Here is a 24148-nt window from a genome sequence, read left to right on the forward strand (position 1 = left end):
GATAAATTTATTTTTAAATAATTAGAACTGACTATTGACAAAAAATTACTTCATAACATTTTCACATAAGATTATGAATATTAAGGCTTTCTGATACAATTTAATAGCATGTTCTCCATCACATTTGACGTACTGTTCTACACTACCCCGTTTTACAATTTTCTAATGTAGAACCTCATAATGTAGAGAATTTATGATAATTTATCCTAAGATTGATATATATTATTGGTATACATGGTTTTGGAAAGGTTTCATGTATGCATTTTATTCTTTTGCAGATACTCTTCGCCTACTCTGGTAGCTTATATCTTCTGGAATTCATGAAAAACCAAAGTTTTGTAACGGAATTTGTCCTCCTGGGACTCTCACAGAATGCAGATGTTCAGAAAATATTATTTGTCGTGTTTCTGGTAGTCTACCTTGTAACGGTCAGTGGAAATCTGCTGGTTGTGGTGACCATCCTGAACAGTCCAGCACTCCTGGGCACTCCCATGTACTTCTTCCTGGCTTTCCTATCCTTTCTGGACGTGTGCCTCTCCTCTGTCACTGCCCCCAAAATGATTGTTGACCTTCTCTATGAAAAGAAAACCATCTCCTTTGAAGGCTGTATGACGCAGCTCTTTGTTATGCACTTCTTTGGTGGGGCAGAGATAATTGTCCTCACAGCCATGGCCTATGACAGGTATGTGGCCATCTGCAAGCCTTTACACTATTCTTCCATCATGACCTCAAGGCTCTGTGGCATTTTGATTGGAGTAGCCTGGACTGGGGGACTTCTTCATTCCACTATCCAAATTGCCTTTACTTCCCAGCTGCCCTTCTGTGGTCCTAATATCATTGATAATTTCGCATGTGACTTGGTCCCATTACTGCAGCTTGCCTGCACTGATACTTACTTGTTTGGCTTCTTGGTGGTGGCCAACAGCGGATTCATCTGCATCTTAATCTTTTCCCTGTTGCTTGTGTCTTACGGGCTCATCCTGTTTTCTCTGAGAAGTCATAGTTCTGAAGGGCAGAGGAAAGCCCTCTCCACCTGTGGATCTCACATTGCTGTCGTGGTTATGTTGTTTGTCCCGTGTATATTTGAGTATGTACGACCTCCTTTAGCCTTCTCTTTTGATAAAATGGTGGAGATATTCTATACCATGCTAACTCCTCTGTTCAATCCCTTAATTTATACTTTCAGGAATAATGAGGTGAAGAATGCCATGAGCAACTTGTGTAAAAGATTAATAGTTCTGTCTGATAAAAAGTAATTCATTAAGTACAATAAATAAAATTTCTTGTAAAATATAAAATCCTCTTGATGTAAATTTCATGCGGCTGTACTATTTGGAAGAAGGCACTGAAATAGACAACGCAAGAATAAAGGACCCCTAAAAGTGTTTTAATTATCTTGAAATTCACTCCAGAATTCTTAGTTAGAGTCGTAAAGGTTAGAGTTGGATTGAGCCCATGTTTAAAATGCAGTCCTTATAAAGAATTAACATAAATAATTCATGAGTGTTTGCCATGTTTGTTTTAATTAAAATACCTTTGTGAGTTTAGCTAAATATGAGTATGTATTAGGAACTAAACTTCACTTTTCTAAAGAGATGATTTTTATATTTAGTCATCTATGGAGTTTTAAAGTTTCAAAATAATCTTTATGATATATCCTTAAAGGAGCCTGATTGAACCTTCTCTGCACTATTTATGTATTCATTGAATGCATTTATCCAATGAAGCTTCCCCAAGGCTGATATTTATAAACCTTTTCTAGATTCAGAATAGAGTTCGATTTCTTCTCAAGAGCATCTTATGTCACATAACATAGTAAATTTGGCCACCAGGACTTTAAGTAAGCTTTGTAAATGTTTTTAATAATAACCTTGTTTTAAAAATTTGAACTATGTGGTATTTTTGTAGAAAAACAGAAAATGGTGTGTAGTTTCTAAGTCTAGTTTCTAAAAGAAATTTTAAAACTAATTTTAATTTTCAAAATACTTTTTTTTATTTGCACCAAAACAATAATACACTAGTTACTTGTCACTTGTCATCTCGTTGCTCATTGATTTGCTCAAGCGGGTGCCAGTTATTTCTCCATTTGTCTCTGTTGCATGCTAATACATAGCCCAATGGCATCTGCTCGCCATTGGAACATGAAGAGTATCAAAACATTTGTTCAGGCTCTTGATGAAGAAGTCCAACCATCTCGTAGAAGTGTGGCCAGCTACTCTTTTGACATTCAGTGTAATTCAATAGGAAATGTCTCTAGTCCAGCAGTTGTTTTCAAATCGCATTCATACTTGATCTTCTGGGCTTGCGCCATCAGGTCATCCACGGATACTTCCGATGCCAGCATATGTGCGTTGAAAGTGCAGACAGTCATTTAGTCCTTCATTTTGACAGCCTAGTTGAGCCATCAGAATTTAGCAGCCTCTCTCTGTTCGTCTTTCTCAACGCTGCCATATTGGGGGCTCTTTCAGGGTCCCAGGAATGAGGCCCATTTTGTTACTGTTTTTGTCTTATTGAATTGCCATGGACAGTCAGGCTTTGCTGGGTGTGTGGATGGGAGGCTTTTGAGGCAACCTCTACTCCCTTACAGGTGCTCCCAGTTTTTTGGTTGACTGGCATGTTGTAACTTACAATCTTCATGCTGACAAAAATGACATACACCTTGCGCATGGATGTGCTGCTCATAGTCCAGGATCACTGCATCACTGTATCACTGTCATCCCATTGTTCATCGACTTACTCGAGCAGGCATCAGTAACCTCTCCATGCGTCCCCAGCCCTGAGATTTTAGCCGCCTCTCCTTACTCATTTCAATGAACTGAACATGTTTCAGGATAATTTAGATAATTATATAGATAATTTAGGCTATATTGTATGCACATATCATAAAGCAAAAATAGCAAGGAAATGTTGTACAAGTTTATTTTTTAGTTTAAGATGGAATCTGAAATTTCTAAAATGTCAGCAGACAGAGGCATTAGAGACAATAGAGACAATATAGCAGGAAGAGCACTTGCCTCCCATGCAACTAAATCCAGGTTTGATCCTTGCAAACCAACATGGTCCCTGAGCTCTGGGCAGTCCAGGAGTATTCCCTGTGTCTGAGTCCAGGAAAAACTCTGAAAACAGCTTGGTATGGCCCAACATCCAGATGAAAAACAATTCAACATATCAAAATAAAAATTGAGTATTTCAAAAGTGGTGATAGTCTATACTTTGAAGTTCATATTCCTAAATTTTCACAATGTGAAGAAATAATGGCTGAATCCACCATTTAGACGATGTGGTGTTTAACTGAACTGAAACAGGCTTATGTCCTAGTACTGCTTTCTGTGCTTATGGCCTGAAATCTTCACTTGATTATTAAATTGAAACATGGCATTATCTGGCTCTTCTGGTTGCACAATATCTTCCTATCAATTCACCTCACAACATCTTGGTTTAACATAAAGGTTGATTTAATGGACATCACCTATGCTTTTCTTAAATAATGCATGCTGCTCCTGTTCTCGTGACAGTTTAGATCAGTTTTTCCCAAAGGGTCCCATAATGTACTCTATGGGAATGCTTTGGGAAGTACAGGAGGTGGGAAATGGCTGTGCATCTTGACTCTAAGAAGGCTCAGAGACTTCAGCCAAAAAATTCACAGTTTACCTGAAATATTTTAAAAAGTTTCCCACTTTGTAACATTGCATGTAAAATGATGGATGTTGTACTTGAACCCTTTGAATTTAATAGAACCATAGGCTTATTATTTAACTTGATCACACTCAATTAATCACATACACATTTGCCTCAGAGTCACTTTTCTAAATTTCGATTATATTTACTAGTTTGAAGGATTTGCAAGCAGTAAATGAGTGATATATCAGTCTCTATAGGACTGCATGTGTGAAAAAATTCACACTCAAGAAATATTTGTTACTGGAAACAAATATTTGGGGAAGTGGTTGAAAAAACGAATTTAATAATAAAATATTTTTTTAAAGACCAAAGGATCATTTTATTTATTTGTTTGTTTGTTTATTTATTTTTGCTTTTTTGGGTTACACTCAGCTTCGCTCTGCACTCAGGAATTACTCATGTCAGTGCTTGAGGGACCATATGGGATGCCGAGGATTGAACCCGGGTCAGTTGCAGGCAAGGAAAATGCCCTACCCACTGTACTATCACTCTAGCCCCCATCTTTTTTCTTTTTTAAAAATTTTCACATTAAATATAAATTACAAATGAAGCAAGTGCGTCATATTTGTGTTAATTTTCTGTTAGCTCTCATTCTTTATAAAGCTCTCCTTAACCACACATCTAAAAAAATCTCTTTCCACTCTAATCTTTTAGACATCAGACAATGTGTAAAGAATACTAAAGTAAGAACACTGTGACTCAATTGATGCATCCAATTACAGAAGTTGGACTTAATATTTTAACACACAAGTCCTATCAAAGAGCACAAGGAAGGAAACCAAGGTGAAAAGTGGCTTCTAACAGTTTTTCAATTACAAAATTTCATTTCATATCTTAAATGCATATGATGTCAAAATAACTTTATGTTTGTGACTCAAGTTCATAATGTTTATTCAAATGCAATAACCTTATGTGTTTTGTGTTAGTTGTTTATCTCCGGTAACAGTAACTCAATCTGCAGAAAAACAGAAAATAAAGCAATCGTTAATCAAAGGAGGTAGAAATACAAATTTCTTAAGAATCTCATTAACATAAAGATTAAAGTTGAAATATTTAGGTAAACCAATGAGCTGTTGTGAGTAATGAAGAGATCTAGAATCTGAATAGACTATAACTGTACTTCATTGGCATTTTGAATATTGATGGTCAATCTGTTCATTTGCTAGGAATTCTTAACTTCTAGACCCCATATTTATGTTGCACTATCATGTAAAATTCTTTATAACAGGAATAAAGGGATAGTACTGTGTGTAAGTAGCTGCCGTGCACACTGCCAAGCTGTGTTTTGTCCTGACTACCACATGTGATTCCCATGCCCTGGCCTGGAGTCTTCCCTGAGCACCATAAATGTGATGTGATATATATATATATATATATATATAAATTATATATAAATTTTCTTCACCATATAGTTTTTAATTCAAATCTACTCATAAGAATTATTATTGTATCACTGCATCATTTTCATCCCCTTGTTGATCGATTTGCTTGAGCAGACGCCAGTAGCATCTCCTTTCATCCCTGTCGCATGCTAGTGTTGCCTGATGGCTTACTGGGGGCTCATTGAATGTCAGAGGAATGAGGACCATCATTGTTACTGATATTGGCATATCGTGTACGGCATGGATTGCTTGTCAGGCTCTGCAAATAATATTATGCTCAGAAATTTCTGAGATATAAAATAGTATACTGAATAATATTGTAGCATACTGAATAATATTGAATCATTAAAATGATTGTCAGAATATGAAGAAATGAAGCCAATGAAAAATTAATCCATGCCAACTTTGTAAAATGAGATAGGCAATTAGAAATATAAAAGTCTATCAAGGAAATAAATTTTTATTTAGGCATCAGTCACAGTTCTAGTTCAGAGAAATATTTAATGATCAGTAAAAAAAAACATGATTTTCTGACAATCATGCTTTCTCTTATACGAAGAATGTTTCATATTTGAGGCTTATATTTATAGATAATAGGAACTATTAGTCAAAATCTGCCTATCTCGGACAAATGTCATGAAATAATTATTTTTCCAACTGGTACTCTTTATTTAGAGAGAAATATATTGTTCAATGACAGCAAGAGTGTATTTATGGTGTGATTCTTAATTTCTTGTTGCTCAGAATAGTTACACTATGGTTTAGTTAACTAATAGAATTTTTTGAGGGGTCTTGTGCTTACTTATGAATATAGAATATCATGTCTGAGAAAGAAGGACTTGGGTGCTTGACATGAAGGTCAGTTCCTAGCAATAGAAATCTAAGATTCAAGCAAGCTAAGAAGATAAAAGTTTAGAACTAGGTGCTTTAGTTTAAATTCTAACTTTCCCATTTTGTAGCTGAATAGCTTCTATAATTCTTAGCTGTATGAGTCATAAATGGGTATTATGAGAATAATATTTTCTTTAAAATTAAGTGAAATATTCCATGGAAATACTTCATACACATTGTAAATTTTTAATAAATTTATCCCATCATCTATTGTTAAATTTTGATAAACACAGAAACAATGCCAGAGATACAGTTCCAGAGTAAATTCTTCCGAAGCTAAGAGATTGTGAGATTCTGAACTAAAATATTAAAACTTTGATTATCTACTGGAAATTTCAGGCTTATTCTACAAATCCAATATATTTCACCCATAAATATCCAATGCTTTCTTCTGATGGGAATGAAAGCATCTTCAAAGAGAAATTTAGGAACAATTATAAAAAAGGTGTAAAGAATGAAAAATAAAAATCCTAATTAGTTAGCTACATTAAGTTGAGTAAGGTACCAAGCACTGCAGACGATATTGTTTGGAAATGTTCACTTTCCCAGGAGAGTGAGAGAGAATTCTATAGGCTCATAATTTCCCTGGTAAACCTCTTAAATGACATTTGGGAATCTAGGTAATTTGGGTTTCTTTATCCCCACCCATCCCAAATCATGTTGAGAGCAGTGCTGCACAAGGAATGGAAAACACTCTCTACTCTGTCAGCCAGAGAAGCACTTAGTGTAGCACTAGGACTGTGGAACAACCTTCACTTGTTGATCAGCCTCTGGATGGGTATTTATCTACAGAAAACAGAAGTTCGTCATCATCAGAACTTTCCAGAGATTGACACAGGGTGAGATGTATAATTTGAGTTTTTGTGATTTCAGCAAGGATTAAAAATTGGGACATAGCACTTAAAACTATCAGTATTGTTTTTCATGGTTCTGAATTGACTAGAATCACAAGCCTGCTATTCAATTGTGCACATGAGAACTAGTCATAAACTTTTCTGATTCTAGATTATATTTAGGAATTTTTTATTATAGTTACAGGTTCCGAGGCTTTGAAAACACAAGGGAAATAGCATATCTATGTCAAAAAATGCATTTGTGATATTATAAACAGTCATTAATAAGTGGTATATGAAAATAAATATTTTGGAAGTGTGTTTGGAGTTACTGTTGTTAGAATAGAAGCATGCCTTGCTTTGTCTTAGCTCTCCATTAGCACTTTATTGATTCTTTCTATAGCTATCTTTTATCAGGTATCAGAAAGGCTTTTTTCACTCAGGTGTTTGAGATTTGAGGGGCTATCTAAAAACTACTAATTAGGTGCACACAGAATCAAATACTTTTCATAGTTCATAGACTATTGATATAAAACATAGCATTGAGTATTTCACTAAAAGTCTAGTTGACTTGAAAAAGTGATGTTTGTTAAAAGAGTCCTTCATTGAAAAAGAAAAAGTCCAATAAATTTTATAATTGTTATTGATATTGCAAATTTGATATTTGGTATTTCTTACACAGGGTCAGATGTGTAATTTGTATTTTTGTGATTTCAGAAGGATTAAAAATTGTGATACAGTTCTTAAAACTATAAGTATTATTTTTCATGCTGAAGAATGGACTAGAATCACATAAAAAATTTTGACCTTTCTGTCCGCAATTGAACAGATATGTTTCAGTGGAGGTAGTCTGAGATGATTTTGTATTAGTTGCACTAGTTTTGTCTTATTCTTTAAATAAACTCAGTCAGCATGAAGTCATAAATTTTAATAATGCATTTGTAAAAGTATTAGAAAAGGGGCTTTAGGAATAGCACAGCGGCTAGGGCATTTGCCTTGCAAACAGATGACCCGGGTTCAATTCTCATCATCTCATATGGTCACCTGAGCACTGTCAGGAGTAATTCCTTGAGTGCATGAGCAAGGACTAACCCTTGTGCATCGCTGGGTGTGATCCAAAAAGAAATATATGTATATATATATGTATATATATATATATATTAGAAAAACAGAGAGGAGAATTTAAAACTTACATCAATGTTAGTACACCAAATTTCTAAATATTCAGATAAACCAACACACTCTACTTTGAGTAGAGAGAAGGATCAGAGAAGAGAATATAATTCCCAGATTATCATGAAAAGTGCAAAGTACAGTGTTTAGGTAGATAGACAAATAAATAAACCTTTATTATGTTAAACAGTAATATTGAATCATATTTACAATGGGTTTAAGGAACATTTGACAGGGAAGAAAATAATGGAGTTTTATTATATTCTTTTAGAATGACTCACACCTGGTGTTGTTCAGGAGCTTTCCTGCATTTCTTCTCAGGGATCACTCCCAGTACGGGGGGGCCAGGTGGTGCCTCAAATTCAGCCTCCTGCACGCACTACAGTCTGTTGAGATGTCACTATGCTCCAAGCCACACTAATTCCTTAAATCTACTTAAAATTTTCCTATAATTTTGAAAATTGCACCCACTTAAAGGTGAAAACTAAAATTTGTACTAAGAGTCATTACATTATTAAAAAAAGTATTTTGCTGCCACAATAATCAGAAAGAAATTCTTGGCTGTGGGGTTACCATGGAGGTCAATTACAAGGTCAGAGCCCCAAGAGATCCCTGAGTCTAGAGATAATGGCCAGGAGGAGCACTGAGACACACACAGCGCTTTCAGGAGTTGAAATGGGAACAAAAGACTGTAGAATTTTCTATGGCAATCTGGATTGGAATACGCTTCTTCCTAGAGGAGTATGTAGGGCTAAATTGATATCACTGTGAATTTTGAGGATAGGAACCTTAGATATAAGAAGTAACATTTTGTATAAAGTTTCCAATAATTAAACCATTCATTATAAAATTGTACAGTATGTTAGCATGTTAGTTCCAAGCACTTAAACTAATTATTCTGGATAGAAAACAAGATGAGGGCTGGAGTGATAGTGCAGCAATTAGGGGTTTCCTTTGCACTTTGCAACACTGGATTTGGTCCACAGAATCTCATAGGATCCCCTGAGCCCTGCCAGGAATAATTCCTGAGCAAGGAGCCAGAAAAAAGTTCTGAGCACCACTGAGTGTGGCCCCCAAATAAAAGCAGAATAAAATGAAAAAAAAGTAGAAGATTGTAGTTACATCTGATCTCCTTCTCTTGAGCTTTTTGAGGATGAGAAATATGAATAATGTGTTAACAATTGTATTTAAGAATATATTATTCTTGGGGCTGGAGCGATAGCACAGCGGGTAGGGAGTTTGCCTTGCACGCGGCCGACCCGGGTTCGATTCCCAGTGTCCCATATGGTCCCCTGAGCGCCGCCAAGGATGACTCCTGAGTGCAGATCCAGGAGTAACCCCTGTGCAGAGCCAGGTGTGACCCAAAAAGCAAAAAAAAAAAAAAGAATATATTATTCTTCGGCAGCATTAAAATTTCAAATATCTTCTGACTGTAGATTAATCATCAGTATATGAAAATTTATATTAATTTCTGATGAATATCTTCCAATATTACCAAAACAAATTTGTCAAATTATGAGAGAATAATTTCCTTTTCTTTCTCAATAAAATATCCTGTTGTATTCACAGATCCTTATCTTTTCATATAACATCTCTATTCCTGTTCTAGAGTTCAGTACCAGGTGTGGACAATCATCCCCCACCAAGAATAAACCCAAGGTCGGGAGAGTCCTCTGGGTATCAATAAAACAGTGAAATTAAATAATGTTGATAACTGATTTTTATTTACATTAAAATTCTGAATAATCATGTCCATTATGTTTCTCAGCTAGGCAGTATTCCTAAATAGTGCCTGCACAATTAGTTCCAGAACCATCTATAATTCATCACCAGCTAACAAAGCATGCCTGCTGCTTGGCTCTATGAATGATCACGCCTCTGCTATTAATGCTCTTTCTCTTTATGATATTTTTCAATGAAATTAATATAAAAATGAATGCTATCTTTCTTGAAAAAAAATGAGTGACACCTTCAAATCCAGGGGATTCAGGGTACTAGTAATTATCTTAACATTATTTAGACTTTTGCAAATCTTACATGATTTTTAAGCTCTGTATCTGCCTATATCCAAATTATTATATGTTTTTCATAAATAAGCGACTAGAAAATATATTAAAAGCTGTAGTCATGATGAAACATAAGTTGCAAATAAATTCATTTTCATTTTCTCTGTGTCTCTAGCTTTGGGATGTATTGACGCTATGTCTTTTGGAAATACCTTTGTTTTAGCATGTATTTTCTTATTTTTTCTCACAAGATAATTTTATAAAAGTTATTCTAATTAAAAGAATTGCAAAATTAGAATATGTATCTCTGAAACTTTAAGTCATTTGCTCTATGAAATAATAGAAATGCATAGAGGAGACTAGTTTAGAAGATAGGTGTGTTTGAATCTGATGCTCTCAATTAAATCAAAAGCAGCTAATAGCATAAAGCTTTATTAACATTGTTTTATTTGACCATTATATTTGATATTCATGAGATGATGAAAGCACAATAGTGATAATAAGTATACCATTACTTATATATTAAATATAGAAGATGTGTATACTAATATCCATATAAATGTAACATCTCTTGCTGTGTCTGTTAACACAATCATTCTTAGACGCTGTTTGAGTCTATGGAAATTGAAGTGTTTTAGTAATTTTCTGGACAACCAAAGGGAAAGTTTTCCAGGTTTGTAAGTCAGAGAGGATGGGAACCTCTATTGGTTAAGGGCATTCTATCGTAGGTAACATTTTGCATATTCTAATCATGGATAATGAATGGAAATCATGCTCACATTAATTCTGTGTTATGCACTCACAAGCTATCTATGAAAATTATATTTCACAAGATATTCTATTAATTTGAAATAGATGTTTCTCTGGAGATTCTGCTCGATAAAGGTGAACAGCTCTTATCTTTTATTTTTAATTCAAATTTGATTTTTGGCTTTGGGACCACACTTGATGGTGCTCAGGGCTTATACATGGTTCTGTACTGAAGGACCATATTGGAAGTGCACCAGGATTATATGTAATGCCAGACAGACAGGTTAGTCCAGTGCAAAGCAAGTGTCCTACCTGCTGAACTATCTCTCTGGAACCAGTTTTTTTTCTTTTACAGAATAAGTTTTCTCTAGTAAAGAGAGGATAATAAGATATAACAGAGACGGTTTATAGGTGATTCTGATAGAATAATGGCTCTTACTGGCATCATTGAATTTAAAATTTGCATGGCAATGGTACAAATTTTTAATTAATTCTATACTTAACTTTAAATAATTAGTAACAATCAACACATGAATATTCATTGTTGTAAATGTATACTAATAAAACAGCATTTTCATAGGGGTTGTGCTCTTTTAAAAACATAAATAAGTCATCTTAAATACTCCATATAATTTAATATTCACAAAATTAGTGAGAAAAGTATGAGTTTTAAAATACCTTGAATCTTGATGCATTTTTCCTATTTTATTTGTAGATAAGTTATACTGCTTATCAAAGATGTCAAAAAATGGTTCCTTTCATACTCGAATACAATGCTTAACACAACTAATGAATAATTGTTCCTCAAAACTGAAAATCAGATGTGAATTCTAATTTTTAATTTTCTATTCTCTTTTTAGAAATGATTTATTGAGGTAATATGGGTGACAATAGTTTCTATATTATTGTTTGTTTCTGATAAGGCTAGTTAAACCACTCTACCACCATGGTTTCATTAACCCTCCACTGTCCCATCTCCCTCACACCCTTGATGAGAAGATATAGGCAGGATACAATTGATATATTAAAACCCTTAACAATATGCAAGTTGAAGAAATCATAAAGACCATAATCAACAGTTCCAGTGCAACATTATGCTTCATGGGGATAAGTTAAAGGCTTTCCAGTAATATGTACATTTGCACCACAACTACCTAAGATTTTTTTATTGATTCTTAACTACAAGAAGGCAAGAAAAATAACTAAAGTGCTAAATGCTTCAAATTATTACTATTGACAAATGATATGGCATTGTAAATCAAGAACTCACAATGTCATCAAAATAGTAGAAGTAAAAAGTTGATAAAATAAAGTGTCAGGCTACAAATTAAGTGTGTATATATGTTGCATGCTTATATGTGAATAAAAGATAGAAAAGAAGGAGGAAATAAATACAACAATCATGTATCAAAAACTCATGAATCTAAAACTAATAGGATCAGTATAATTCGTTTGATAAATTTATTTTTAAATAATTAGAACTCACTATTGACAAAAATTACTTCTTAACATTTTCACATAAGATTATGAATATTATGGCTTTCTGATACAATTTAATAGCACGTTCTCCATCACATTTGACGTACTGTTCTACACTACCCCGTTTTACAATTTTCTAATGTTGAACCTCATAATGTAGAGAATTTATGATAATTTATCCAAGAATGAAATATATTGTTGGTATACATGTTATTGAAAGATGTGCTGTGTGCATTTTATTCTTTTGCAGATACTGCCTGCTCTGGTAGCTTAGATCTTCTCCTGGGAATTCATGAAAAACCAAAGTTTTGTAACGGAATTTGTCCTCCTGGGACTCTCACAGAATCCAGATGTTCAGAAAATAATATTTGTTATATTTCTCTTTGTCTACATTGCAACGGTCGGTGGCAATCTGCTGATTGTGGTGACCATCCTGAGCAGTCCACAGCTCTTGAGCTCCCCAATGTACTTCTTCCTGGCTTTCCTGTCCTTCCTGGATGTGTGTCTCTCCTCTGTCACTGCCCCCAAAATGATTGCTGACCTTCTCTATGAAAAGAAAACCATCTCCTTTGAAGGCTGTATGACGCAGCTCTTTGTTGGACACTTTTTTGGTGGGGCAGAGATAATTGTCCTCACAGCCATGGCCTATGACAGGTATGTGGCCATCTGCAAGCCTTTACACTATTCTTCCATCATGACCTCAAGGCTCTGTGGCATTTTGATTGGAGTAGCCTGGACTGGGGGTCTTCTTCATTCCACTATCCAAATTGCCTTTACTTCCCAGCTGCCCTTCTGTGGCCCCAATATCATCGATCATTTCGCGTGCGACTTGTTCCCATTACTGAAACTGGCCTGCACTGATACTTACGTGTTTGGTCTCCTGGTGGTGGCCAACAGTGGGTTCATCTGCATCCTAATCTTTTCCATGTTACTTGTGTCTTATGGGGTCATCTTGTTCTCTCTGAGAAGTCACAGCACTGAAGGACAGAGGAAAGCCCTCTCCACCTGTGGGTCTCACATTACTGTTGTGGTTATGTTGTTTGTCCCGTGTATATTTGAGTATGCACGGCCTCCATTTGCTTTCTCTTTTGATAAAATGGTGGAGATATTCTACACCATGCTAACTCCTCTGCTCAATCCTTTAATTTATACTTTCAGGAATAAGGAGATGAAGAATGCCATGACACACTTGAGTAAAAGATTAATAGTTCTGTCTGATAAAAAGTAATTTATTAAGTACAGAAAATAAAGTTTCTTGTAAAATAGAAAATTCTCTGGATGTACATTTCATGTGGCCATACTATTTGAAAGAATGCAATGAAATAGACAACCCAAGTATAAAAGGGTAGTGAAAAGGTTTATATTATCTTGAAAATCACATCTGAATTCTTACTTAAAAGATATAGTTGCATTGAGCCCATATTTAAAATCCAGTCCTTAAAAAAACATAAATAGTTCATCAGTGTTTGTCATTTGTGTTATCATTAAAATATCTTTGTTAGTTTATCTAAATAAGATTATGTATTAGGAACTTAACCTAACTTTTCTAAAGAGATGATTTTTATATTTAGACATCTATGGAGTTTTAAAGTTTCAAAATATTCCTTGTCATACATCCTGCAAAGGAGTCTGAGTGAACCTTCTCTGCACTGTTTATGGATTCATTGAGTGCATCTATCCAATAAAGATTCCGCTAGTTTGATATATATAAACCTTTTCTAGACTCAGCACAGAGTTCAATTTCTTCTCAAGGGCATCTTATCTCACATAACATAGTTAATTTGGACACCAGGACCTTAAGACAGCTTTGTATAACTTATTAAATAACCTTGTTTGAAAAATTTGAACTATGTGGTATTTTAGAAAAACAGAAAATAGTGTGTAGCTTCTAATTCTAGTTTTAAAAGACTTTTGAAAACTCATTTTAATTTTAACAATCCTTTTTTTAATTTGCACCAAAATAACAATATACTAATTACTTGTCACTTGTCACGTGTCATCCCATTGCTCATTGCTCATCCATTTGCTCGAGCTGGCGCCAGTAATGTCTTCACTCATTTCTGTCTCACACTAGTATATAGCCCAATGGCATCTGCTCGCTAATGGAATGTGAAGAGCATCAAAACATCCATTCAGGGTTCTGATGAAGAAGGCCAACCATCTCGTAGGTGGGCGACAAGGCATTCTTTTTACATTCAGTGGAATCCAGTCGGAAACGGCTCTAGTCCAGGGATCATCTTCAAATCGCTTTCGTACTTGATCTTCTGCACTTGCAACATCAGGTCATCCATGGATGCTTCTGATGCCAGCATACGTGCATTGAAAGTGCAGACAGTCATTTTAGTCCTTCTTCATTTTGGCAGCCTAGTTCAGCCCTCAGAATTTAGCATTCTTTCTGTGTTTGTCTTTCTCAATGCTGCCGAATTGGGGGCTCTTTCAGGGTCTGAGGAATAAGGCCCATTATTGTTACTGTTTTTGTCATATCAAATTGTCATGGTTAATCAGGCATTGCATGTGGTGGGAGGCTTATAGGGCAACCTCTAATCTCCCGTACAGGTGCTCTCAGGTTTTTGGTCGACTAGCATGTTGTAATTAACAATCTGACGATGACAAACATGCCATACACCTTGTGCATGGATGTGCTGCTCATGTTTTGGGATCGTGTATCACTATATCAAGCCATCTCATTCATCGATTTACTCAAGTAACATCTCCATTCGTCCCAACCCTGAGATTTTAGCAACCTCTTCTTATGCTTCTTACTCATTTTAATGAACTGAAACACGTCCCTGGATAATTTAGATAATTATATAGATAATTTAGACTATATTGTACGCACATATCATAAAGCAAAAAATAGCAAGGGAATGTTGAACAACTTTATTTTTTAATTTGAGATAGAATCTGAAATTTCTAAAATGTCAACAGACTAAGTCATTAGAGACGGTATAGTAGGAAAGTCACTTGCCTTCCATACAATCGAATCCAGGTTTGATCCTTACCAACACACATGGCCCCTGAGCTTTGCCCAGTCCAGGAGTACTCCCTGTGTTCTGAGTCCAGGGAAAACTCTGAAAACAGCTTTGTATGGCCCAACATCCGGATGAAAAACAATTCAACATATCAAAATAAAAATTGGGTATTACAAAAGTGGTGATAGTCTGTACTTTGAAGTCCATATTCCCCAATTGTCACAGTCTGTGAAGAAATAAGGGCTGAATCTAGCCACAGATGATGTGGTTTTTAACTGAACTGAAATAGGCTTATGACCAAATAATGCTTTCCTGTGCTTATGGCCTCAAATCTTCACTGGATTATTAAATTGAAACATGGCATTATCTGACTCTTCTAGTTGCACATTTCCTTCCTGTAAATTCACCTCACAAAATCTTGGTTTAACATAAGGGTTGATTTAATGGAGATCACCTTTGCTTTTTCTAAAATAATGTGTGTTGCTCCTCTTCTCCTGACACTTAGATCATTTTTTCCCAACAGGGGCCCATACTGTGCTCTATAGCATATAGAGGCATCCTATAGTACTATGGGTATCTAAAATCATTTACTTTTTGTGTCACACCTGGCGACACTCAGGCATTATTCCTGGCTCTGCACTCAGGAACTACTCCTGGTGGTACTTGGGGGACCATATGGGATGCTGGGAATCGAACCCAGGTCGGTCGCATGCAAGGCAAGCAGCCTACTCGCTATGCGATGGCTCCAGCCCTCTAAAATCATTTAGACAAGATTATATGGCATCTAAGTTACATTGCCATCCAATCAAGGGTGCCCCTATTGGGATGGTAGTATCGTAGACCTCGAGGTACGGTGTGGCCATGTGTGGCCATGTACTCCGGAAAATCCAGAATATTTATTTGTTTCTTAAATTTTTTTTATTGAGTCACCATGTGAAAAGTTACAACGTTTTCAGGTTTAAGTTTCAGTTATAAATTGCTCGAACACCCATCCCTTCACCAGTGCACATATTTCACCACCAAAAATCACAGTATAGCTCCACCCCGTCCCCCCACACCCCTAGCCCCCCCACCACACCTACACCCCCTTGCCTGTGTAACTGATATATTTCACTTTACTTTCACTTTGATTGCATTCAATATTTCAACAAAACTCACTATTGTTTGGAGAGTCTCCCCCTGAAAGTCAGAACTGCTGAAAAGGAAGCATTTGATCATTTGTTTTCCATTGCTGAGAATGAAGAGGTATGAGGTCGAGTGACCGGACCTAGTGGCCTCACAGTTCTGGGTTTCTGTATTTTAGTATTTTAGTAACTAAGTCCAGAGAAATATCTGCCAGAAATTGCATCACTGCAAACTTGCACTTCTCAATTATATTATATTCCACATATGAGTACAATCTTTCTATGTCTGTCTCTTTCTTTCTGACTCATTTCACTCAACATGATACTTCCCATGTTGATCCACTTATATGCAAATTTCATGACTTCATGTTTTCTGAACAGCTACATAGTATTCCATTGTGTATATGTACCAGAGTTTCTTTAACCAGTCATATGTTTTGGGGCACTCTGGGTTTTTCTATCAAATATCACATGGAAGGAAACCAAGGGTGACAAGTGGCTTCTAACAGTTTTTCAATTACAAAATCGCATTTCATGTCATAAATTCATATGATGTCACAAATAGCTTTCTATTCGTGACTCAAGTTGATAACAATTATTCAAATGCAAGAACTCTATGTGTTTTGTGTTAGTTGTTTATCTCTCCTAAGAGGAACTCAATCTGCAGAAAAACAGAAAATAAAGCAATGCGTTGCTATACTGGGATTCTTGGTGGTGGAATATGAGCACTGGTGAAGGGATGGGTATTCGAGCAATGTATAACTGAGATTTAAACCTGAAAACTTTGTAACTTTGTAACTTTCCACAATAAAAAATTTTAAAAAAAAAGCAATGCGTTAATCAAAGGAGGTAGAAATACAAATTTCTTATGAATCCCATTAACATAGAGATTAAAGTTGAAATATTTAGGTAAACCAATGAGCTGTTGTGAGTAATGAAGGGATCTAGAATCTGAATAGACTATAACTCTACTTCGTTGGCATTTGGAATATTGATGGTCAATCTGTTGATTTGCTAGGAACTCTTAAATTCTAGACCCAAAATTCATGTTGCACTATCATGTAAAATTCTTTGTAACTGGACTGAAGAGATAGTACTGTGTGTAAGTAGTTGCCTTGCATGGTGCCAAGATGTGTTTAATCCTCACCACCACATGTGATCCCCAAGCCCTGGCCCAGAGTCATCCCTGAGCACCAATTAATGTGGCATATACATAAATATTCATTTCCTTCTATTACTATATGTAGTTATTAATTCAAATCTACTGATAATAATTATCACTGTATCACTGTATCACTGTCATCCTGTTCATTGATTTGCTCAAGCAGATGCCAGTAACATCTCCATTTATCCTTATCGCATGCTAGTGTAGCCTGATGGCATACTGGGGGTTCTTTGAGGGTCAGAGGAATGAGACCATTATTGTTACTCTTTTCGGCATATCGAGTATGCAATGGATTGCTTGTCAGGCTCTTCAAATAATATTATGCTCAGAAATTTCTGAATTATAAAATAGTATACTGAATAATATTGTAGCACACTGAAAAATATTGAATCATTAAAATGATTGTAAAATATGAAGAAATAGAGCCAATAAAAAATTAATCCATGCCAACTACGAAAAATGAGATAGGCAATTAGAAATATAAAAGTCTATCAAGGAAATAAATTTTTATTTAGGCTTCAGTCACAGTTCTAGTACAGAGAAATATTTAATGATCAGCAAAAAAAATCATGATTTGTGACAATCATGCTCTCTCTTATATGAAGAATATTTCATGATTAGAGTACTGATGTTTATAGATAATAGGAACTGTTAATCAAATTCTGCCTATCTCGGAGAAATATCATGAAATTATTATTTTTCCTACAGGTACTCTTTATTTAGAGAGAAATATATTGTTCAATGACAGAAAGAGTATATTTATGGTGTGATTCTTAATTTCATGTTGCTCAGAATAGTTACACTATGTTTTAGTTAACTAATAGAATTTTATGGAGGGGTTTGGGCATAATTATAAATACAGAATATCATGTCTGAAAAAGAAGGACTTGGATGCTTGACATGAAGGTCAGTTCCTACCAATAGAAATCTAAGACTCAAGCAAGCTAAGAAAATAAAACTTTAGAACGTAGGTGCTTTGAGTTTAAATTCTAACTTTACTATTTATTAGCTGAATAGCTTCTATATTCTTAGCTGTATTAGTCATAAATGGGTACAATGAGAATAATATTTTCTTTAAAATTAAGTAAAATATTCCAGGGAAAAAAATCATACACATTGTAAATTTTTAATAAATTTATCCTATCATCTATTGTTAACTTTTGATAAAAGTAGAAATATGCCAGAGATACAGTTCCACAGTAAATTCTTGCAAATCTAAAAAATTGTGAGATTCTGAACTGAGATTCTGAACTGAGATATTCTGAACTGAGATTCTGAACTGAGATATTAAAACTTGATTATTTCAGGATTATTCTGCAAATCCAATATATTTCACCCATAAATATCCAATGCTTTCTTCAGATGGGCATGAAAGCATCTTCAAAGAGAAATCTAGGAGCAATTATAAAACAGGTGTAAAGAATGATAAATAAAATTCCTAATTAGTTAAGTACATTAAGTTGAGTAAGGTACCAAGCACTGAACACGATGTTGTTTGGAAATGTTCATATTCCCAGGAGAATGTGAGAGAATTCTATAGGTCCATAAATTCCCTGGTAAACCTCTTAAATTACATTTGGAAATCTGAGGTAATTTGGGTTTCTTTATCCCCACCACCCCAAATCATGTTGAGAGCAGTGCTGCACAAGCAATGGAAAACACTCTCTACTCTGTCAGCCAGAGAAGCACTTAATCTTCCACATAGAAGTACCACTAGGACCGTGGAACAACCTTCACTTGTTGATCAGTCTCTGGATGGGTATTTATCCACAAAGACCTGGAGTTTGTCAGCACAAGAACTTTCCAGAGATTGATACATTTGACACGAGGTGAGATGTATAATTTGAATTTTTGTGATTTCAGGAAGGATTAAAAATTGTGATATAACACATAAAACTGTCAGTATTGTTTTTCATCCTTCTGAATTGACTAGAATCACAGTTCTGTTATTTAATTGTGCGCATGAGAAGTAATCATAAAATTTTCTGAATCTAGATTATATTTAAGAATTTTATATTATAGTTCTAAGTCTCAAGACTTTGAAAACACAAATGAAATAGCATATCTATGTCAAAAAATAGCATTTTGATATTATAAGTAGTCATTAATATCTGGTGTATGAAAACAAATATTCTGGGAGTGTGTTTAAAGCCACTGTTCTTAGAATAGAAGTATGCCTTACTTTGGAGTATGTTTGGAGCCACTGTTCTTAGAATAGAAGTATGCCTTACTTAGCTATCCCTCAGCACTTCATCTATTCTTCATATAGCTATCTTTTTTCAGGTATCACAAAGGCTCTTTTCACTCAGTTGTTTGAGATTTGAAGGGCTATATAAAGACTAATACTAATTGCACTGAGAATCAAATAATTTTCACAGTTCATAGACTATTGATATAAAACATAGCATTGAGTATTTCACTAAAAGTCTCATTGACTTGAAAAAGTGATGTATGTTACAAAACAAGTCCTTCATTTTAAAAGAAAAATCCAATAAATTTATAATTGTTATCTATACTGCAAATTTGATATTTGATATTTCTGACACAGGGTGAGATGTATAATTTGCATTTTTGTGATTTCAGGAAGGATTAAAATTTGAGATATAGTACTTAAAACTATTTTTCATGCTCCAGAATGGACTAGAATCATATAAAAAAAATTGACCTTTTTGTCCACAATTGATCAGATATGTTTCAGTGGAGGTAGTCTGAGATGCTTTTGTATTGGTTGCAGTAGTTTTGACTTATTCTTTAAATAAACTCAGTCAGCATGAAGTCATAAATTTTAATAATGCATTTGTTAAAGTACAAGAAAAGGGGCTGGAGCAACAGCACAGCGGCTAGGGAGTTTGCCTTGCACACGGCCGACACGGGTTCAATTCCCATTATCCCATATGGTCTCCCGAGTACTGTCAGGAGAAATTCCTGAGTGCATGAGCGAGAAGTAACCCTTGTGCATAGCTGGGTGTGACCCAAAAAGCAAAATGTGTATATATTATAAAAATAGAGAGGAGAATTTAAAACTTACATCAGTATTAGTACACCAAATTTCTAAATATTCAGATAAACCAAAACAACTATTTTGAGTAGTAAAAAGGATCTGAGAAGAGAATTTAATTCCCAGATTATCATGAATAGTACAGTGTTTAAGTAGATAGACAAAAAATAAAACCTTTATTATTATGCTAAACAGTGACATTGAATCATATTTGCAATGCGTTTCACGCACATTTGATGGGAGAAATAATGGAGTTTTATTATATTCTTTTAGAATGACTCACATCTGGTGTTGATCAGGAGCTTTTCTGCTTCTCTCTGCAAGGAACAGTCCTAGTTCTGGGGGCCAGGTGGTGCCTCAAACCCAGCCCTCCTGCACGCACTACAGTCTGTTCAGATGTCACTATGCTCCATCCCACATAAATTCTTTTAAAGTTAATCAACTGCAAATTTTCATATAATTTTGAAAATTGCACCCACTTAAAAGTGAAAACTGAAATTTGTATTAAGAGTCATTACATTATTAAAAAAGTATTTTGTTGCCACAATAATCAGAAAGAAATTCTTGGCCGTGGGGTTACCATGGAGGTCAATTACAAGGTCAGAGCCCCAAGAGATCCCTGAGTCTAGAGATAATGGCCAAGAGGAGCACTGAGACACACAGCGCTTTCAGGAGTTGAAATGGGAACAAAAGACTGTAGAATTTTCCATGGCAATCTGGATTGGAATGCGCTTCTTCCTAGAGGCTATAGGGCTATATTGATATCACCGTGATTTTTTTTTTTTCTTTTTGGGTCACACCCGGCGATGCATAGGGGTTACTCCTGGTTCTACACTCAGGAATTACTCCTGGCGGTGCTCAGGGGATCCTGGAATTTGGGATATGGGATCCTGGAATTTGAACCTGGGTCGGCCGTGTGCAAGGCAAACGCCCTACCCGCTGTGCTATCTCTCCAGCCCCAAGATATTTCTATTAATTTGAAATAGATGTTTCTCTGGAGATTCTGCTCGATAAGGTGAACAGCTCTTATCTTTTATTTTTAATTAAAATTTGAATTTTGGTTTTGGGATCACACTTGATGGTGCTCAGGGCTTACACATGGTTCTGTACTGAGGGACCATATGGGACCATATTTTCAGTTCGTCAAAACTGAAAATCAGATGTGAATTCTAAATTTTAATTATCAATTCTCTTTTTAAAAATGATTTATTGAGGTAATATGGGTGATAATAGTTTCTATATTATTGTTTGTTTCTGATAATGCTATTTAAACCACTCTACCACCATGGTTTCATTAACCCTCCACTCTCCCATCTCCCTCGCACCCTTGAGGAGAAAATTTAGACAGGAAAATATTGATATATTAAAACCCTCAACAATAAGCAAGTTGAAGAAATCAGAAAGACTATATTCAGCAATTGCAAAGCAACATTATGCTTCATGGGATTAAGTTAACGGCTTTTCTGTGATATGTACATTTGCATCACTACTACCTAAGATTTCTTTTTTGATTCTTACCTACAAGAAAGCAAGAATAGAGCTAAAGTGATAAATGCTTCAAATTATTACTATTGACAAATGATATGGTATTGTAAATCAAGAACTCACAATGTCATCAAATCAGTAGAAATAAAAAGTTGATAAAATAAAGTGTCAGGCTATAAAATAAATGTGTACATATGTTGCATGCTTATTTGTAAATAAAATATAGAAAAGAAGAAAAAATGATCATGTATCAAACACTCATGAATCTACAAATTAAAAGGATCATTCTTTACAATTTATTAGATGAATTAAATTTTAAATAATTAGAATTGACTATTGACAAAAAATTACTTCTTAACATTTTCACATAAGATTGTGAAAATTAAGGCTTTCTGATATAATTTAATAGCATGTGCTCCATCACACTTAACACACTATTCTACACCATCCCTTTTTATAATTTTCAAATGTTGCACCTCATAATGTAGAGGATTTATTATAATTTATCCAAGAAAGAAATATATTATTTGTATATATGTTATTGAAATGATGTGTTGTGTATATTTTATTCTTTTGCAGATATTATACGCCTGCTCTGGTAGCTTAGATATTCTCCTGGGAATTCATGAAAAACCAAAGTTTTGTAACGGAATTTGTCCTCCTGGGACTCTCACAGAATCCAGATTTTCAGAAAATAATATTTCTTATTCTTCTGGTTGTCTACATCGCCACTGTTGGTGGCAACCTGCTGAATGTGGTGACCATCCTGAGCAGTCCAGCACTCCTGGGCTCCCCCATGTACTTCTTCCTGGCTTTCCTGTCCTTCCTGGATGTGTGCATCTCCTCTGTCACTGCCCCCAAAATGATTGCTGACTTTCTCTATGAAAAGAAAACCATCTCCTTTGGAGGCTGTATGGTCCAGCTCTTTGTTGGACATTTTTTTGGTTCAACAGAGCTAATAGTCCTCGCAGCCATGGCCTATGACAGGTATGTGGCCATCTGCAAGCCTTTACACTATTCTTCCATCATGACATCAAGGCTCTGTGGCATTTTGATTGGAGTAGCCTGGACTGGGGGACTTCTACATTCCACTATCCAAATTGCCTTTACTTCCCAGCTGCCCTTCTGTGGCCCCAATATCATCGATCATTTCATGTGTGACTTGTTCCCATTACTGAAACTGGCCTGCACTGATACTTACGTGTTTGGTCTCTTAGTGGTGGCCAACAGCGGATTCATCTGCATCCTAATCTTTTCCCTGTTGCTTGTGTCTTATGGGGTTATCTTGTTCTCTCTGAGAAGTCAGAGCACTGAAGGACAGAGGAAAGCCCTCTCCACCTGTGGATCTCACATTGCTGTTGTGGTTATGTTGTTTGTCCCGTGTATAATTGAGTACACACGACCTCCATCTGCTTTCTCTTTTGATAAAATGGTGGAGTTATTCTACGCCACGCTAACTCCTCTGCTCAATCCCTTAATTTATACTTTCAGGAATAAGGAGGTGAAAAATGCTATGACCAGATTGTGGAAAAGATTAATGGTTCTGTCTGACAAAAAGTAATTTATTAAGTACAGAAAATAAAGTTTCTTGTAAAATATAAAATCCTCTTGATGTAAATTTCATATGGCTGTATTATTTGGAAGAAGGCAATTAAACAGACAACGCAAGTATAAAGGGTTAGTGGAAGTGTTTTCATTATGTTGAAAATCACTTCAGATTTCTTATTAAAAGTTAGAACTGAATTGCACCCATATTTAAAATGAAGTCATTAGAATAATTAACATAAAGTATTCTTCAGCCTCTTGCCATCTGTGTTATAATTAAAATTCCTTTGTGAGTTTGGCTAAATATCATTATGTATTAGGAACTAAACTTAAAATTTTTTTTTTTTAATTTTTGGGTCACAACCGGCAATGCACAGGGATTACTCCTACCTCTGCACTCAGGAATTACTCTTGGCAGTTCTTGGGAGACCATATGGGATGCTGGGAATCGAACCCGGGTCATCCTCGTGCAAGATAAACACCCTGCCCGCTGTGCTATTGCTCCAGCCCCAAACTTAACTTTTCTAAAGAGATGATTTTTATATTTAGACGTCTAGGGAGTTTTAAAGTTTCAAAATATTCTGTATCATATATCCTGCAAAGGAGTCTGATTGAACCTTCTCTGCTCTGTTTAACTGCTTAAGTATTCATTGAGTACATTTAT

At 35.3% G+C, this 24148-nt stretch overlaps 3 protein-coding genes across 3 annotated transcripts; all 3 read left to right on the plus strand.

Annotated features, from left to right (window-relative positions):
• The first annotated feature begins 320 nt into the window (after positions 1-320).
• On the plus strand, positions 321-1256 carry LOC129406074 (olfactory receptor 4C15-like). The gene has a single exon (XM_055143851.1). The coding sequence runs from the start codon at positions 321-323 to the stop codon at positions 1254-1256; it is 936 nt and encodes a 311-aa protein (XP_054999826.1).
• An 11231-nt stretch (positions 1257-12487) lies between these two features.
• LOC129405674 (olfactory receptor 4C15-like) lies at positions 12488-13423 on the plus strand. The gene has a single exon (XM_055142669.1). The coding sequence runs from the start codon at positions 12488-12490 to the stop codon at positions 13421-13423; it is 936 nt and encodes a 311-aa protein (XP_054998644.1).
• A 9141-nt stretch (positions 13424-22564) lies between these two features.
• On the plus strand, positions 22565-23500 carry LOC129405789 (olfactory receptor 4C15-like). Its single transcript, XM_055143232.1, has one exon. It carries the CDS (start codon positions 22565-22567, stop codon positions 23498-23500), a length of 936 nt encoding a protein of 311 aa, XP_054999207.1.
• Positions 23501-24148: the final 648 nt, after the last annotated feature.

This window comes from Sorex araneus, chromosome 6, assembly GCF_027595985.1.
Source record: "Sorex araneus isolate mSorAra2 chromosome 6, mSorAra2.pri, whole genome shotgun sequence".
Taxonomy (NCBI): Eukaryota; Metazoa; Chordata; class Mammalia; order Eulipotyphla; family Soricidae; genus Sorex; species Sorex araneus.